The sequence below is a fragment of the Falco biarmicus genome, chromosome Z (genome assembly GCF_023638135.1).
Source record: "Falco biarmicus isolate bFalBia1 chromosome Z, bFalBia1.pri, whole genome shotgun sequence".
In the NCBI taxonomy this organism is placed as follows: Eukaryota; Metazoa; Chordata; class Aves; order Falconiformes; family Falconidae; genus Falco; species Falco biarmicus.
The window spans coordinates 56,029,076-56,048,549 of NC_079311.1; the positions used below are offsets into that span (position 1 = coordinate 56,029,076).

At 33.6% G+C, this 19,474-nt stretch overlaps 1 protein-coding gene across 4 annotated transcripts in view; it reads left to right on the forward strand.

Moving 5' to 3' along the window:
- Positions 1-17,502, forward strand: part of RFX3 (regulatory factor X3) — a 128,091-nt gene extending 110,589 nt beyond the window's left edge. For 3 of the 4 annotated variants that reach the window (XM_056324083.1, XM_056324084.1, XM_056324085.1), the window contains 6 exons: positions 3,945-4,042; positions 4,352-4,501; positions 5,984-6,192; positions 7,179-7,332; positions 9,586-9,628; positions 10,593-17,502. In XM_056324083.1, the coding sequence (XP_056180058.1) occupies positions 3,945-4,042; positions 4,352-4,501; positions 5,984-6,192; positions 7,179-7,332; positions 9,586-9,628; positions 10,593-10,828 (890 nt within the window). In that variant the 3' untranslated portion in view covers positions 10,829-17,502. The remainder of the gene's footprint in view (positions 1-3,944; positions 4,043-4,351; positions 4,502-5,983; positions 6,193-7,178; positions 7,333-9,585; positions 9,629-10,592) is intronic. The other variant, XM_056324086.1, reaches the window with a different exon arrangement.
- Positions 17,503-19,474: the final 1,972 nt, after the last annotated feature.

Here is a 19,474-nt window from a genome sequence, read left to right on the forward strand (position 1 = left end):
ACCTCCTTTACTATAGTGACTCCAGCAGTAATAAGCACTGTGTAAGAATGTTTGCAGGTAGTGCCTTGCAGAAACGTATTACTGACTTTTTGCTTGTCAGTGAAATAAAATTAGGTTTTAGTAACTTAGGTATGATGTAAAAAAATTTGGAACTGGAAATGTATAAAGGTCAGCCATTTGCAAAGGCAGTTTTATCTTTTTTTAGGGAAAGAGCAAGTGCTTGGTAGTGATTGACATAATTTATTTTTTTAATCAATGTAACAGAATAAAAAAAGAATGTTTTCTCAAATATATGCAGTTATTGACCATTACTTGTATAAATCATTTTGCATTGGGTTTATGTTTGATGTTTTAATTTTCTATCTAATGACAATGCCAGTAGAGAAGATATTAATTTGAGAGTAGTCTATCACAAGCAAATAGGCAAGGATAACTGCACAATAAACCCCACAAGTATAATTACAACACTTCATAGGTTGAATTAAAACTCCCTCTTTCAAAAGCATATTATTTTCCTAAGAAAAAGGGGTGCAGACATGGTTTTTCATCAAACCTGTTTTTTGCCTTGCATTTCTCGTGCTTTTCACTTCTCCTGCACAGCCTGGCAGTCTGTAATGAAGTTTTTATCTGATAGTTCCTTAGCTTGTGGTGTCTTCCTGCCTTGTTTCATAAGATGCATTGGGCATTACCAGTACAGGGTTTCAAGAAAATGGGACACAGTCATTCAGTATTAGTAACTACAGGCATTAGGTCCTTTTCCTGCAACTTCTTTCTTTCTAGAATTACCAGTCATATTTGAATAATTCACATCTGCTGTGTTTGACGTTCCTGGTTTGGGGATGATTATCAGACTTCTTGATGCAAACGCATTATCAGATTCCAGAACAAATTTGACTTCTGCCTGTATTTTGTGAACAGTCCAGTGGTTTTCTGCTCAAAAGTCCAACCACTTAGCTACCTTTGGAAGATTGTTGTCTTTAGGACCAGCTAACTAAATGGCTTTTTCTAGTCAGCTTTCCTGTAATGATGCTCCATACAAGTTCTCTCTTCACTGTTCAATATTTAAAATATTACTGTCTTTTGAACTTTTGCTTTTGAATTATCTCCAGCCATTACAGGAGACCAAGTAAAGGCTTAAAATTGTGCTTAATGGTTTACTATGACAGAAACAGAGCTGGGTGAAGTAGACAAATTCATCATCTTCTGTTGGAAAGTAGCAGTTTATAGGAAAGTTTGGACTCTGTAGAGGAACAGGGGTCGTAAATCCTTTCTCAAAGGCATGTTTATGGTTTTTTTTCCTGAATAAATGCAAGGATATCAACAGCAGTTGCTCAAAAAAGGGATAAGCATTTATTTGGAAAGTGCTTGAAGTAAGCATATAATTTTTTAAGGTTTATTGTTTTTCATGTCTAGATTTTCAGTGTTTTTTCTTTTTAGAAAAGTCTCACTGTGCTACTCAGTTGTTTGATACCTATTACTGGAGTAGAAAAAAAAAAGACTGTTCAGGAAAAAATTGTTTTATTTTTACCTCTATGTTAAATTTGTCAGCTGAAATATTTAGCACCCACAGAATGAATGAAGAATTGCAGTGTATAAAACAGAAAATGTCCTTTTCCTAAGAAAATAGAAAAGCTGTCCATTTGGTCAAGAATAAGGGCCATAATTATCTCATGTCTTTGGCAACAGAACAGAGCTATTATGTTTTAGAGTGGACTTTTTCCACCTTCACAAGTGACAGAACATACAGGAACAAATTTGCCTGTGAATTAGTTTCTATCAGAGGTGGAGAATTTATGCTAAACATATTTCCACACCATATTACACAATTCCAGGCAGACAAAAATTTAAAGTACTGGAAAGACTGTAAAGCCTTGTTTTTATGAGATTTGCATGTCAGAGGGTTTGCAGCTGAGAATTTGAGCTTTTTAGGTGCTTATCTGAATGAGATTTTCTAATGGTAACTGCCACTGCAACATCAGTGTGTGTGTGTGTAGTAACACTTGACTCTCTCAGGCCATTTACTTTGCACCACACTCATCATGTGATTCTGTGAAAGTATTTTCTCATTTTTCTATGGTAGCCAGATGAACTTAAGAGAAGGCTTTGAGGATATTGGTACTTAAGGTTTTGGTAATAGCTAGGTGTGTATTTAAGGATGAAGTATGAGAAAATTCTATATTTAATAAGATATCTCCAAAGTCCATTAGAAATTCATGGTTGTACTATACAATACTGATGCCTGATTATCTACTTTAGCTGCTTTTTTCTCCAGAACTTAGAATTGCTTTCATTAGCTCCTCTCTCATCTTGGTTAAAGGCCATTCTTAAGATCTGATCTGCTTCTCCGTATTTACTTTTAAAGGAGATGAGCATTACAGTGATGCAAATAATTTTGTAAAATATGGTTGGGTGAAAAAGTAATAAGCATATTAGAAGCAAAAAAGCAGTAATATTTTCCTTAAATGTCTTAATTATCATTAATACAGGTTTTACGTTATTCTTTCCACTTAGCATTTTCTTGTTTTATTGGTAAAAAATGTGAGTGAATACATGGTTATTTAGTAAGTGCACAGAAATAGTTTAGAAAGCAGCACAAGTGAGCTAGGTGATTGACAGGATTTAAAAAAAAGGCTTGTTCTTCATGTTGAAACCTCAAGGGGGGAAAACACCTGTTCATCTAACTGTGAGATTTCAGCTAAGTGTCCAAGTGTGTGGTCAGTTATACAAATTACTGATATGGATTCTGCTGCTTATCACTGCAAATTTGAAGGCATTAAGATGTCATGAAGAATACATTTTTTGTTTAGTAAATTTACTATCCTAGTAGAAAACTTTTCTAAAAAAAGGATCATCAGTAATTAAAACAGTAAAAGAACATTTTTTAAAGACAAGTTCTATCAGCATTGATTTTCTTACTCTGCCAGGGTATTCAGCCTTATAAAAGGAATCCAGTCATCTTTACTTGGACTGTTTCCTTCTCATATGTAGCTAAAATATTTTGAAAGTAATTATTATTTCCTCTTTCTAGTTTTTTCCTCTTCATTTTTGTAGTTGCATTCATTCTCTGCAGGTCTTTGGAAACCTGTAGGTTTTTTCTGCCTCCTCCTTTTTGCAGCCATTTGAGTAGATGCTATTATGTCAGTGAGCAAGTGGTAGGTATGGGAAGGTGATGTTTCTACTACTCAGGAGATAATGACTTCCTCTTTTCCAAGTGTAGTTCCTTATGAAAATACTTTCTGTGCTCCTCCTGTGAAAAGTTAGGAAGTATATTTTGAGTAGTGCAGATTGCTGTAGGGGCTTCTTAAATTTCTCTCCAAATCTCAGTCAGCCATTCAGCAGTTCTCTGGGTGGATAGAAAGAAACAGAAGTGCAGATGGATTACACAGCCATTTGAATAATCTCATTTTCTATTAGTGAAACACACTCCTGTATCTTGCTTATTGATGATATCCTTAAGCACTGCATATGGGATTTTGTTATTTAAAACTGAAACAAGCAGTACTGTGACATGGCTTAAGGTTACTTTGGGCTTATTTGAGGAAACTGCAGTATTCCAATAACTGGAATTTTTGCCAGAGCTTTGCTCTTCTAAAGAGGTTCTTGGATGAAATGGAAAGCTGAAAGTTTGTGATGGAAATGTCCATCACAACAACTACTGAAATTGCAGATTTCTTCTATAGGAGTGCCTGAAACTATACTGGTGGTCACAAATGCCTTGAAAGATTGTTAGGTGAGGAAGTCAGAACTGCTTATTATGTGAAAACTGACATAATTATTACAAAATCTATATCCAAATGAGGCACTCCGAACCTAGACTGGATTTGTCTTTTAGTAAGTGCAAGCAGCAGACCTGAATGTTGAGTACCTAAGTACTGAGGATGCAAAACATTTCAAGACAGGTACATTGCTTTCTTTTCATTCTGTTTTTATTCTTTAATGCACAGGTGCCTTGACCCAAGCCATTCGCAATTTTGCAAAAAGCCTTGAAGGTTGGCTTTCAAATGCCATGAACAATATTCCACAGAGGATGATACAAACCAAGGTAGACAAAGTTGTTGCAGTATTATTCTTGCAATGGCAGACCCAGTGGGCAGTAGCATCTAAAAGCAGTTGCATTTCAACTTTAATGCTAAATTTCATGTTTAGCATCAAGTATCAAATAATGGGAGAGGAAATAACTTTTGTCAAAAAATTGTAAGGAAGAAATCATTTTATCTGCTACATGGACATAATTCACATACAAGGACTCATTAATAGAGAATATTAAAATGAAGATAAAAGACTCAAATCTGTAGAATTAATCTACAGATAAAAGAGTACAATATTTAAAAATAAATTCCTTTCTTCATAGGTTGCCGCTGTAAGTGCCTTTGCCCAGACTCTGCGAAGATACACATCTCTTAATCACCTGGCTCAAGCAGCTCGTGCTGTGCTTCAAAATACTTCTCAAATCAATCAGATGCTCAATGATCTTAACCGTGTTGATTTTGCCAATGTTCAGGTAAAATGTAGCTTTAAATAACAGGCATTTTTAAATAACAAAAAAAGTGTTATTTCCTCTGTGATTTTGAACTTTCTTATTAGCTGTCATTATTCTATCAAGAAAGTGAAGTGAGAATGTTTTTCTGATTCATATATTCAGTGATGCATTGCAACCGTGGCAGCTTACACTTTACGAAAGTAAGAGCTCAGAACCATTATCTGTTTCCATTTACTGTCTTGAAGTGCACATATTCTTCCAACTTGTATGGAAATATAGAGCAAATACATTCTTAGAATGAGTACCATGAATGATATCTTAGTAATAGCATAAATGATAGCTTAGAATTAGATCTCAGATAGTAGTGTGGCTGCTGAAAGTCTCTAAAAGCTGTTAAATATACAACATTGTTTTCAGTAGAGACTGTTCCAAAGACAGTACCGTTAGTATACTTTTATCTAGTGCCTATGCTTAAATTTACAAGATCTCCTGAGTGATTGGATTAGTACAGATTAGAACTAGTTTCCAGTTAGCTATGGAATATATTTTCACAAAGCTTACTTTGTCCACTTGTTTCTGCTCCTGTGAGGAAATGTATCTTTTTCCTTATGCCCAGCAAAGTGAAATGTTCCAGATTACTGGTAGTTCTATGTTGTGTCTTTTCCTTGTGAATGACTGCTTTAACGTACTTGTTAATAATCTTTAACAAAAGTCAGTCAACAGTACTTGACCAAAGATACAATATATTAAGTATTGTAATATGTTAACAGAGTCTGTGAATGAGGTGTTAACTTGGCACACGATAGCTAGAGTTTTAAGGGCATGGCTTGCGGTTAGTGAGGCTTCATTTTTGTCTCAGTTGCTGAATTGACCAGCTAACCTTATTTAAACTTGATAACACTGACTAAATCGCTTATTATTGTATGCGGAGTGTGTTTTTACATTGTACTTTAACTAATGTGTTATCTATTGCTGCATATAGTTAGCAAACAAAACAATCCTTTTTTACACAGAAAGTTTTATTTTATAAGATGCTATAACAGAAATTGTCGTTAAGCTTAACTTCTTCAAAACAAAAGGAAACTTGCACTTGATTTTTTGCTATTTCTTTTATTACTTTAGCCCCACTTATAACTGTTCTTCCTGCTTGCCCTGCCTGTAGTCCCCGAAAAAACAAGTCCTGAATATATCGGTAGAAAAATGATGAATGAGGAAAGTTGAAGCCTTTTTTGAAAATGAATGTAGAAAACTACTACATACTTGTGCCGTTTCCATTGTTTGTTCTAATTTCTTTATTTGATGTCTGCTTTTAATGTTATGCTTTTCCCACCCATTTGCTTCCAATAGAATTATGATAGACATAGAAATAAAAAGTGTTCCGTGATTTGTCTAGAAAGTGGGTTTTGTCCTTTTCACCCATTGAATTGATTAATTGAGAAAGAATAACATTCTGTGCCTCAGCTTATGTATTGTTAATTCAAAAGTTGCCATGTGCTGTAACAGGAGCAGGCTTCCTGGGTGTGCCAGTGTGATGACAACATGGTTCAGAGACTAGAAACAGATTTCAAGATGACTCTTCAACAGCAGAGCACTCTGGAGCAGTGGGCTGCCTGGCTTGATAATGTAATGATGCAAGCGTTGAAACCATATGAAGGAAGACCCAGCTTTCCTAAAGCAGCACGGCAATTTCTGTTAAAATGGTCTTTCTACAGGTAGTATTTATAAGCTTCTAAAACATTCTAACTATTTTATTATTTTCTGAATTTTTCACTATAGTAAAGTTGACAGATGTAATATCAAACAGTGGCTCGCTAAGTTGCAAAAAACGTGCATTTTTTTTCAGAATACTGTTGTTAACCTTGAACTCAAGGCTAATTGCAAGTCAGCCTTAATTGAGCCTTGTTTATTGTTTTAAAGGCCATGTGCAAATGAATGCAAGTGGCATTTTGTCCTGAGTTAGAAACATAGTGTGAAATTTTGGGGTTGAATAACTCACAATTATTAACCCACTAGACTTACTATGATTTATTAAACCACTGTGGTAGCTATGTTTACTAGAGAAGGAAGACAAAACCTGGTTTTAATGTGTAAAAAGAACATTAAGCAAGCATTCCATGTTAGCTGCTTATTGAAACAGTTATCAGAGTAAACCTTGTTCTTTGAAAATGACTGTAGCAACTACTTGCTGAAGATACCAGAATTTGTCAATATAATACATACACACAAGCCTATCTTTTTGTAATTTTAAGTTTCAAAGTTTTACAATCTAGGCAATTAAAACCTTTGTATTGAGAAGGTGGACACAACAGACACTATTTAAGCATTAGTTTGTTTAAAATTGAATAATAATTTTCTTACCATTTTAGTTTTTTATGTTTTCCACAAAGTTTTATTTCAAGTTGGGTTTTATACACACTTAAGTTTGGTAGTTATGCATATATCAAAAGAAAAACTGAAAACAAAACTATCTGGTCATTTCTTACATAATGTGGTATCCAACAATATCTTTAGAGAAAGGAGAAAAGCAAATGCTTGCCTTTCCTGGACATCTCTTTCTGAGGACACCATACATCAGACATTTGTGGATAATGTTACTTTTGAGAATATTGGTTTTGAGGTGAAATGTCTACATGGATAAGTGTTAAAATGACTGTGACATATAATACATAAATATATATATTTTTCTATTTTTGAATAGCTCAATGGTGATTCGAGATTTAACCTTGCGCAGTGCTGCTAGCTTTGGCTCTTTTCATCTGATCCGCTTGCTTTACGATGAATACATGTTTTACTTAGTAGAACATCGTGTTGCTCAGGCAACAGGAGAGACACCTATTGCAGTTATGGGAGAGGTAAGATAATATGTAAGAGACTAACTAGATTGATAGATTTAGTGGTGAATTCGGATATGTGTCTGCAAATTTTTAAAACATTTATGTGGAGCTGTAGGATTAGGATGTTCTCGAATACAACAATAGATTGGGTTACAAACATATACAACAGTTTCAAACATGTTTCATTGGTTGTCAGGGTACTAAAATCACATTGAATTCTAACAACCAATTATTTCCAAATGAGCTTGCTTCTTTACAGATCTGCATACAGATTCACATCCATAGTTTGAAAAACGTTGATCAATACACAACCTTTTTCCAGTTTTTGACAACTGAGTATTTTATGTGAAAATAAAACAAAAAGAACAGAGTAATAGGAAAGTGTTGTTTACATAGATCTGTTTACATGTATTTGCACACATTTTGAATTCCCACACAAATGTTAACACAAGTGAGCTGAGTACCCCCACTGGCCTGAGGATGGCTGACATGCAGAATTTTGGCTTGTATGCTGTTGTTCACATACATGTAATAAACTCAACGTAGACATACATAGATGTTTGCAACACAGTTAATTTTCATACATGTTTCAAAGATCATTGGGTTAAAAAGCAGAACAAGAGTCTCAATTTATAACCAGGTTTTATACTTATCTTTGGCAAGGCTAAGTTTCTTTCATCCTTCTTTTTTTTTTTTTTTCCCAGTAGTTCATCTAACCTTTCATTTTGAGTGAGGTGGTGAGGAATATATGAATTGTCGTGAAAGAATGACACTTCAAAAGGGCTGGAAAATTGATATATTTGAAAATATGTTAGGTAGTTAATGGAACAGATTTGATACATTTTTACACTTGGGAGTCACTGTATCTTCTATGTTACCAATAAATTGCAAGTCATTTTGTGAGTTCATTTGGCATCAGGTATCATACTTCTCTCAAGATACATTCATAAGCTTGTTAAATACTACAAATAGATGCTGTACATTCAAGAGAAATTGGAAATGTCTCAGCTTTATTTGTCAAATGTTTTTATATCACGCGGCATGATGTGTTTCAGAAAACTAAGTAACACTCTTTTTGCTTAGCGACCCACCAGTAGCATATTTGCTTAATCTCTGCCTTATATTTGCAGTAAGGTACTACACAAGTATACAGTTACTACGTTTCTTCTCTTCTAAACTATATTACATTTTATTATTTTTATTATATATATGTTATTATATGTAATAAAAAGATATTACAATTAACAATAATTAACAAATATTGTATATGTTAGGCATAAATGCAGTATTGTTCTTCTAAAAAGTTTATTTAGACTGAAGATGGAGATACTAAGAGGAAGTAAGTAACTCAAAACTTTGGAGGTGAGAGGTACAGAATATAAATAGCAAATACTCATAAAATGCATGTCTTTTTACGTTTCTGTGTGTTCAGTGACTGTGGCTGAAATAAAATCAGGAAGTCTAAGACTACGATATGACAAACACCGTAAGACGGTATAAACTGGTGCTGCAGCTGAGAAAAGCATTCTCAGTTTTTTCTCTTCCTCTTGTCCCAACTTTGAACACTGGTATTGGCAAAATTCTTCTGGAAAAGACTAGTATCATCATTTATAGTTAGAAATGTATTTATCTAAATAATGTACTTCTTTCATTTGAGATTAATTGATGGCATTTTGCTTTGCCAATTCTTATTTAAGAGAAACTTATAGAATTCAGGGAAGGAAAGAGAGGTAATAAATCTAGCTTTTGAGCAATTTTTTTGAGATTTTTTTTGATGTAAATAGAGAAGTTTACCAGACTGTAAACCCTTTCTCAGCAATGCCTTTCATCTACCTCACAGGTAGATTTGTAACACTGTGACAGACCTTCATTTTTGTTCCAGCCCAATTAAATTTGTCTCTGGAAAATTTAAAAAAAAACCTCTTCGTTTAAATATTGGCAGTTCAGAATGGATATCTGTGATAATGTATGTCTTTACATAACACAGAAATAGCTCACTTCAAGCAACAGAGGCCCTGATGAAGTAATCTTAAAAGAGTTTGTAGTTCCCTTTTTAATTTTTGAGGGTTTACTTAGTGATAATTGTCTTAATAAGCACAAGACTAGGATGGAATGGAAAATTAATTGCTGTACTGTGGATGTGGCTGCAGGCAAGATCATGTTTGAATGATAGCCTTAGACCAGTGGAGTGCAGATCTGCTTCATCACAGATAATCAGAAGTTCACATTTGCTTAAGACTGTGTCCAGTTTTTTTATTGTTTATTTTGCAGTTTGGTGATTTAAATGCTGTGTCTCCTGGAAATATGGATAAAGGTGAGCATTTTAATCTCTCCATGTATAATTCTTTATAGAGCTAATGTGTTTCTTTGAGCAAAATAAGTCCTGATGTTTTAAAAATGCAGTAAAACAGAATTTAGAGCTGTACCATGCTTTGAAGTGCACGTATATGTTATATGGATACGTTAATATATTGTATAGATACAATAAGCTATCTGTAATATGCAGTATATAATAAGGACTACAATAGCATAGGTTTGTTTTAAAATAAGAATATATTTTAAAGATGTTTATTATTCACACCAGAAATACTTCAATATTTACACAGAATTTAGTTGTATACAATAGGATAGAGGGGGGTAACAGCTGTGGGAAGAGGGAGAGGAGGATGCTTGTGTATATTTATCTATAGTATATGTTCTGCTAGGTGAAGAAGGCAGATTTGCATGCAGGTGGTTGTCAGATAACCTGTCAGTGAAGAGGACAGAAGGAAATAGTTCCTTCTTACATTCTTATACATTCTTACACTGACTAGTTGAGTGATTTAGAGTGACTTGACCCCCAATCAGTCAGCTAGTGAGCATAAGAATGTATGTCAAAATTTGGGGTCAGGTCACCCCAAATATCTTCACCTGAGTTTCCCTCTCTGTATCTAAGAGTAACAACTCTTGTTTATCGTGTCTTAGACAGGAGAGGTATTTTGCAACATGAAGGTAAGTAACGTTGTTTGTTAGAGATTGTTTTCGAGATTGAAGTTCTTTTTTCCACATACTGAATCACTGGTGTGTAATTCAAGTGATCAAAGCTGAGACTCTGTTTACCTATTTGAGATAATTATTGACTTTTTCCATTAAAATTTTAAATTTTCCATTTGTGCTTTATCGGTTCACTAGTTTTCTCTGTGTTTTTTTTTTTATTTCAACTATTATTTGCAAAATACAGACCCTTGCATTAGAATTTTTTACCTCTATACTAGTTTCATGGTGGTTTGTTTGTACAGATGAAGGCAGTGAAGTTGAAAGTGAAATAGATGAAGAACTGGATGAAAATGGAGAGCCACAAGCCAAGAGGGAGAAAACAGAGCTAAACCAGGCATTCCAGGTGGGCTGCATGCAGCCGGTGCTTGAGAGTGGAGTACAGCAGAACCTCCTGAACCCAATTCATAATGAACATGTTGCAACTACTCAGACTATCAGACAATGCAGTGCTACTGGAAATACATACACTGCAGTCTAATATGTAACCTCCCCCACACCCCAACCCCCCGACACACACCCCATTACATTAGCCCTTTGGGTTTAATATGAAAAAAAAAATAAAATAAAGAGAATAAGTCCAAAGGTCGACTGTTGTCAAATTTTAGCTGTGCTGAACTTTATTTTATTGGAGTTGTTAAATGGAATGGGTGTACATATTTTGCCAGATCTGTTTAAAAAAAAAAGATTTTTTTGTAAACAGAATCATTTTACATTGGCCACTCAATATGAAGAGTTTTCTTCATAGCAAATGCAAGGAAGATTTTTGCAAAGCTTAGTGTTAATGTTTTTGTCCTCATATAATAATTTAAATTTTTTCATAGTTTAAAAAAAAATTAATGCTAATTATTAGTTATGATGATGATTTCATATAGATAGATTTTTAATTAGATGCACTTCTGTGAAATATCAAAAGAACTATTTTCTTTGATTTACACTGGAGGCATACTTATTTGACAGCAGATGTATCAAATTTGTTATAAAAGGTGCTTTTCATTGGACAATGAGAAGACACTATTTTGATAAAATTGTGAGCATTCAGGGGGATTTTTTGTAATAATGCTGGAGGGTTGGGAAGATCTCCTAGTTTCTTTCTCTAAGCAAGAAGCAACTTTAAATAGCAGAATTGGAATGTGATAATGTGTACGTCATAAACGTACCTAATTATCTGACCATCATGTAAACAATGCAAGCTTCCTTTAAAATCAAAAGTTCCAGATATTATTTGCATACCAGTTCCTCTGTTTTGAAGACTACTGATGCTGTATGTGGGGCCACTGAACAGGTGCTTTTGGCTGTTGAGTGGTACTGTAGTTAGAAACTGAAGCTAAAAAAGAAATGACTTGATTATTATTATTCTTATTATGATTATTATTATTATTGTTATTACTTTTAAGTGTATGTGCTACTTACGCTGAACTGGACATACAGGAAAACATTCCATTTGGATGACTTTCTTCTATTCCAGGTCTTTTCCTACTAGTGGTTCAATCTGCTGCTCTTACAAAAATTGATTTATAGAATGCAAGGAATGTAGCAACCTGCATAATTTTCCTTTCAAAAATATTTCCTTGTTGTTAAAGTGGATTTAAATATTTACAAAAATTAGATAAGGCAGTGTAACTGGCACACCTCACTTGTACTTATTCCCAATTGTGTAGAATTTGAATAGGTGGCTAGATGGACCATTGCCATTTAAGAATGTACATCAGGGATCATTGTACCTCGGCTATTACATGGTGCCTTAAACAGAACTGAAGCTAAGACTTAGTACTTTTCGTTATTCTTAACTCTTAAATTAATTCAACAAGGTGTGCCTGTCACTTTCAAATTCCCTAAGAAGTAAGGACAGGTTACATAGCCTTCAAAAGAATAAAAGGATTTTTTTATTATTAAATGATTTTAATATCCCTCTTATAATGACAATAAACCTATTTTTTCTCATTTCTAGCTGAATTTCACTTTATTAGAAATAAAATTTGCTTGGGAATTTGAAAAGCAAAACTAGCTTTAATACCAGCTTCAAATGTCAAAATAGATTGACCATAGGCCCAAGCGTAATTATATATTTTCTAAACCCTTGTCTACTTTTAATTTTAAAAACTGAAAAGAAATAAATGAGCAGGTACATAATGCAGTGCATGTTTTTGATTTCTATATTTTGTGAGGTATCAGCCAGATTTTACATTTTAATGGTTGAATAATGACAGTTTATAGAGACCATATTGACATTAAACAACTCAAATTTTTCTTCTTAAACATTTCATTATGCAGACACATGAATTTGCTACACTAAAATAGTGGAATTAAACAAGCCAAAAAGTGAAGGAGAGCACAAAAAGATCAACTTTACAGAAAAGACTGTGTGAGAAAATTAGGAATTCTTTTATTTCGGTTTATCTAGTGTGTCTGAAAATGACTTTAAACTCATACATACCAAATGGGAGGAAAGCACGTAAAATGAACAGCATATTTATAGCAACAAGTTTGTTGCTAGAGTTTACACATGCTCCAAATACAGCTGCACATCAACTAAAATGTCCTAACTTCATTGGTGTACAAAATTAAATTTCAAATTCCTTGGCAGAATTGGGAGGTGAACCCATCCTGCTCATTCTATGTAGGCATAATTCCTACCAATGTCAGTAGATGGCTTTTGCCTCAGTAAAAAGTGAAAGTGAGGTTATATTAATTATTTCTAAACTCACAAATGCACTGACTCTCATTATAGATTTTGTTGTCATATATCGTTCAGCGTGTCCTGATTTCTCCTTGGAAATCACTACACCTGTACCCTTCACCAAAAATGCTAAAACTAAGCTGTGATAAACATTTACTCCCCTTCATTGTGCATTATAAGATGTTTACAAGTAAAATAAAGTGAAATAATTAAACATTTTTTTTTATTTTCAGCTTCTTTTAATACTGTAGTTCTTGTTTAAATTTTTGTGTTGATGGACCTATAATGCTTTCTTCTTACTGTCCTTTCTTGGTTTAATGTTGGAGTTGTTGCTGAGAAAAAGAGTACGATTGTAATAGGTAAATCTAGATTGCTAAAAAAAGGTGGGACCTGAGTATGTTTCATTATTTAGCTCCCCACTCCACTCAGTTGTTCACTGTTCACAAAGTGCAAAAAGAAATAAAAAAGAACAAAAATCTGAATACAAAAATGGAATGTATTTCATAGCTTCTGAAAACAATGAGTCAACAAAACGAATTGGAACTATCCCAGGTGCAGGAAACTGAATGGAGTCTGTATTCCTATGCTTAAATTCTAAAGATTTTATGAGATTTTTTTTAGAACAACTATGTTACTGTAAGCTGTGTTGTACACTTACAGGTTTGGGGATCTCTTGTTTTGTTTTTACATGTACTGAAATTTTAATCAAACACTTAGATAAAACATTTTGCACAGTCTTGCTATTTAATAGTTGCGGTTTAGTAATCATTAAACTACAGAGATACGAATACCTCAGTCCATATTCTATAATGTGTAGCATGCGGTTGCATTGTCACACCAGCTCTAAAGTCTATTGCTAGTGCTCTAGAGAGGTGTAGCATGTATCCACAGGGTAGACATTATGAGAGTTGACATGGTTTATGTGTTTTACCTAAGCTTGACGTGGAATCCAAAATAATTATTTTAGAGGCATTTCCCCCATTAGCACAAATAGCACAGTGAACATTGTGGGGGAATGGGTATTGTTGAACTACCTTTTCAAAATGCAGGGCCCAATTTTCAAAAGTTTTATATTTATTAAAATTTGTTGGTACATTTTCATCTTTCTCGAGGTAAATCAGTTTTAAAGCTTTTTTTTTCCCTGTTTTCATTATTATTTCTGTGTTTTGCTCTTATACTGTAGCATGCTGTAAGCACCTTCTTTTTAAAAAAGTTCCATAAAAATTTGGAAGATAGATTTTAAATTATTTACCTATAAAATGATGATTTATAGCATTACTGCCTTTAGTTCAAAAATAAGAAGATAATGTTCTGTCATTCAGGAATGTATAGGTCTATATACAAATTTAATTTAAAGTGAGGCATTTTTAAACATCTAAAAACTTTCTCATTCACCTTGTTTTCCCTAGGAGAAAATATCTGAAATCTTTGTCATTCTGACCAATCGACATCTGCACTGTTTAGAAAAAATTTTCTATTCGAGATGCACTGCAATCCAATTTAATTCAGAATGTTTTTACAAAATAAAAACAATGATTGATAGCCATAAAAATACTGATGAAATGTAGATTTATTAGTAATAGAAGTATACAACAATAATTTCAGAGTTTTAAACATTCATTTGAGAGAGCAGTATGAATTTCTGAAAATTGGGCCCTTGTCTTTCTAACAGGACATCCTCTTTGTATGTGGTTTAAAACAAATCAGTAAATGGAATTCTAGTATCTCTGCTAATTTGTTTGGTGATTTAAGATAAACAATAAAAACTGGAATAGAAGCATAAACATACAGTGCTTAGTTCTAGTATTAGGAAATTAATTTGATATAATGCCTTGCATTAACCCTTTGAGCATTGTAAGTAACATGATGGGAACAAAGCTTTTTAGATAATTTAATTAGTCCATTGAGCATATACTTTGAAATAGCTGATAGTGTTGTAGAATTATTTTAATTATGTCTAAAGTAAATACTTGCATACTGTACGGGAATGGTTTTGTTATAGGAGGCTCAATAGATAGAGGAATAAGTATTCACTGCCATTGACGTGTACTGTCTAATAGAAAACAGTACCTCACCTCCCTTGTTTTCATAATGGCATAAAAATATAAAGAAAATCAAACATGTTTCTACAGATAGGAAGTTGTCTACTTTAAGATGCCTTTAGAAGATAAAGGTTTATAAACTATATTCATACTATTTTGAAAATCTCCTAAGGTAGGTTAGTATTGGAATACTCTGGTACTGTAAAAGAGAATCTTTAGGATTAAAAGAAGGCTTAGTGAAGAAGAATAAATTTTGCAGAATATTTTGGTGTGTTTGCATTGAAATTTTTGGCAGTGTTTTTGATAAGAACAAAAAGTGCACAATTATATTGATACTGCTTTTAAAACCCAGTCACTGTAATACTGATCAGCTAAAAGATGAAAGTCTTTTATTCATCTTCATCTACAGGGGTACAGTTTGGATGGCCCGTATTGAATGTCAGAAGTTTAAAATTTATTATTTAAATTAGAATTTAAAAGCAACCTAATAATTGCACAAGCCTTTTGCCATTTCAAAAAGCCCCTTTGTTCTTACAAATACTGCTTACAAGAACAAGGGAACAAGTTTATTAGCAAGTAGAGATTCATAGAAATGCCATCTTACTAAGTGAGAGTACAATACATTTTCTACTGGTTTCTTTCAATATCAATCAGTCAGTAAACACTAAGTGCAGCTGTACTTACTTAAGTCTAGCTGAGGGAGAATAAAAGAGGTCTCATTTTAAGTTATTTAATGGAATTGTCAGCTGTATAGTGCAAGTAAGTTGTAAACATTTTTAGTCAGTTAATGCAAGTTCATGCATAATTAATTAACATAAATGCAATACTCAAAGGGTTTTAACTTTTTTTATTCATAATTTACTGTAAATGCTTCTGAGTTTGCATGCCTTGATCATTGCTGCTAGTGATTTTATGTGCCAGTAGACCTGAGTTTACCAGTTTAACTAAGAAATAGTAAAAGCCACTTACAAAGTGACTGCCTAGTGTTTGTTTGAAGTAAAATATGCCTTAGTTTGAAAATAATCATTTTAATTCTTGTTTTATTCTGATTTTTTTCCTTTTCCTGTTGAAAAAAAAAATTAGTGTTTATGGATTGGAAGCCCTGAGTAGTTAAATACTTGGTAAGAATTGTTCTTGTATTGCTTATTAAGGCTGAAATTCACTGTAGAAAAGTCCCAGAACAAGCCTATGAGCATTAAATGAGCCTCGCTTAAATCTAAATCAGGAAATATTTTTTTTGTATGTTCTTCAGCACTTTCTTGATTATGGTGCAAACATCTTACAAGAGTTTTCAGTTCTGGATGAATTTTATTCTGAAATAATAGATGTCTCTGTAAGAGGAATTTAGATTTCGGAGGAACAACCTCGCATGGATTGCTATTTACTAGGAACTCACTTCAGTTCTTTTTGACTCACTGATACCAGCAAGGGCTTTTTACACTAAGAATACTTCAAGGGTTCCCCAAGTAAATTCATTATAATATTAAAATGATTGCCTTGTATTTAAACATTAAACATCCATCTTAAAGTAACCCGATTAAGCAATTTTTAAAATACGGTAAGAAAATACAACTTAGTACCAAAGCAAGTTGCCCATCTCCACTCATCTTCACTGAAAATTTAGATTTACAGTTTATAACCAATGAGGCTGTTAAAGAAACTTTGAGTGCCTTTCAAAAACTTGGAAAATTGTGCCTGAGGTGGTAAACTTTAATTAGGTTAATTCTAGAGCTACCAATCAGTAATTTTGTCATCACTCAGGGCTTTCTTACCTTCTAGGAAAACTTCCTTTCTTGCATTTATTTTATACTGTATTTTTTTTAAGTGCCATCATTTAAATTTCACTTAGTAAGTGGCAGATTACATTATTCAGTCCCACAGCACAGAAATATCATAACACTAGGACATATTCAAACTCTTATTTTCCAGTTGACTGAATATATTATGTAAATGAGGTAAGCAACTTTTTTGTAGATTGTATGTGTGAGATAATGTAATGTTCTTTTCCAGTTTTTGGACTACAGTTGAATATACTTTTTAATTATTTAAAGAAGACATCTTTACAGAATAACGTGATGGTTTTTTTGTATAATGTATTTGATTTTGTAAATACGTATTTCCTGATGTGATTTTTGTGAGAAATGCTAAATCTTTTAGTATATCATGTCCTCTCAAAACTGGCAGGAGCTAAATAATAGTTTGTGGGCAATTTGTATTGTGTACTGTACAATAACTGGGGAACTTTTATAATTATAAAAATATATATTAACTTTTAGTGTGTTGTTTAAAAAAATGACTGGAACATACTAAAGACAGTAGGATTTTTTCTGAATATTTCAGACTTGAACTCAGGCTAGCTTTCTTGTGTTTTTCAAAACGAAATTGTGTCTTGTCTTTTAAAATCAATAAATTTGTTTTCTTGTTACAAACATATCTGAACTGCTTCAATTTTTACATAGCCAGCTACTGTGGGTTGTGGTACTATTGATTTTGAAAAAAAAAATTACTTCAACTTACGCCTTTTTAATGGGACTGCAATTTTTTATTTAGCAGAAGCAGAACTAAGTAACAAGTGTGTCTCAGACTGCAGAAGAAACTAGTATTTTGAAGTGTCAATTCACTTACATTGCTGTTATTCCCATTAAATACAGACAGTAATACACTTACTAATTTCAATATTAACAATGATTGTCCATTACAGATGTAGCCACCTAACAACTGTCAGTGAGGTGGCATGTAGACTTTGGCCTCCAGGAATTAGTGGTGTCAGTTACAGCAGAACCTACTTCTGCAAGTTTTGCTCTAAATACTCTGCAATATACTAATGTATGGGATGTTTTGGCAGTTTTACAAAATATGGACAAAGGCTTAATCTTAGCAGATCATATATGTTATGGGTCTCTAGTATGTGTTGCAAGCACCATTTCATATAAAAAAATGCAGAAAGTTACCTGAACTGGCTAAAATCCACCGAGTAATAGATGCTAGAGTATCAAAATAAGTATTGGATACCAAGATTAAAATTGGTGTTCCACACAGCACTGTGGTAGAGATAGAAAAAATGTATCCTAAAGCTTATTTTTCAAGTTCACCTGTAAGTTATGGTCCAGTCATTGCCTATCCTTTAATTTCAAATAAGATTAAAAGCTTATTAGAGTACAGTACTGGTTCTTCGAAAGTATCCTACCAAACAAGACTAAAATTTTTACACCAGTGACCAGCCACATCTGTGTTTACAGACTGGTTTGCTAATCAAGACTAGGACTTTATTTCCTAGCTGGTGCCTTGGTAAGACTAAATAGGTCTTGCACTAGTACTAACACCCATGCACAAGAAAATCTGTAGGGGGACATCTCCCTCTTGGGCGTTCTTACGCTATCAAATAGTTGATGCAGCTCTTCTCAGTTGTTTTCCCCTGACAGTGTTACCAGGAAGACCCTACAGAATCGAACCTCTGCTGCTGTTAATACTAATTAAAGTGGTTTAATTAGTTAACCAATGGAAGTTTAGTTCAACAAACTACTACAATCTGTACCTCAAAGCATGAAGCATACCTGAATTGTAGGAGAAAGTAATGTACTGTAAGGAAATTAGTGTAGAAGGGTAGTAAGTAAATAACATCATTTTCTGCACAATGTTAATAATATCAAATAAGTATCTTACTTATTGAGTTATTTCAAGTGTATTTAATTTGACTTAGGTAAAGCATTCAATTATGTAAAATGTCATACAGCCTGCAGCAATCCAGTTGCATCAGTTTTACAGTTCCGTATCAAGGTCTATGCCAAAAGCCACATGAAATACAAGCCAGTTATTTTATTTTCCCACAAAAGTGTCTGACCAAGGCAAGGAAAAAGCCAAGAAACCTTGATCCGTTTTCGGCACTGGTAACAGTATGCTGGAGAGGGTTTTTATTCTGATTTGATTCTGCTTCTCATTCCAAATTCTGCTAAATCCCATTGTATGTGTTCTTCCCCGATACCAGAATTAACCTAATCAGTAGGACTTTCCCATTCAAAAAACAAAACAACCACCCCTCCTTGACCACAATGTGCCGCTGATGACAGTTTATTCTAAGCAATTTTATAAGCAGAACTGTTCTGTTAAGAATCACTGTGCATACAGACATTTTCCACGGGCACACTGTGCATAAAATCTGCTGCTGCTTTCATTTTCAGGATTTAGGGCAGACATAGTAGGTCTGTACGTATTTAGTAACTAGTAGTTAATAAATCAGACATACTTTCAGAGGTCTAACTGGGAGTGGTATAAAGAAATTCCTGCCTCAAGCTGTTCTCTCTTTGCCGCTGGATGTTACCTTTCCCCTCAATGGAGCCACACTAATAGATGGTGTCCTGGGACATTACTGGTTTAGCCACCTTTGTTCAAACTGCTGCTAAAATAG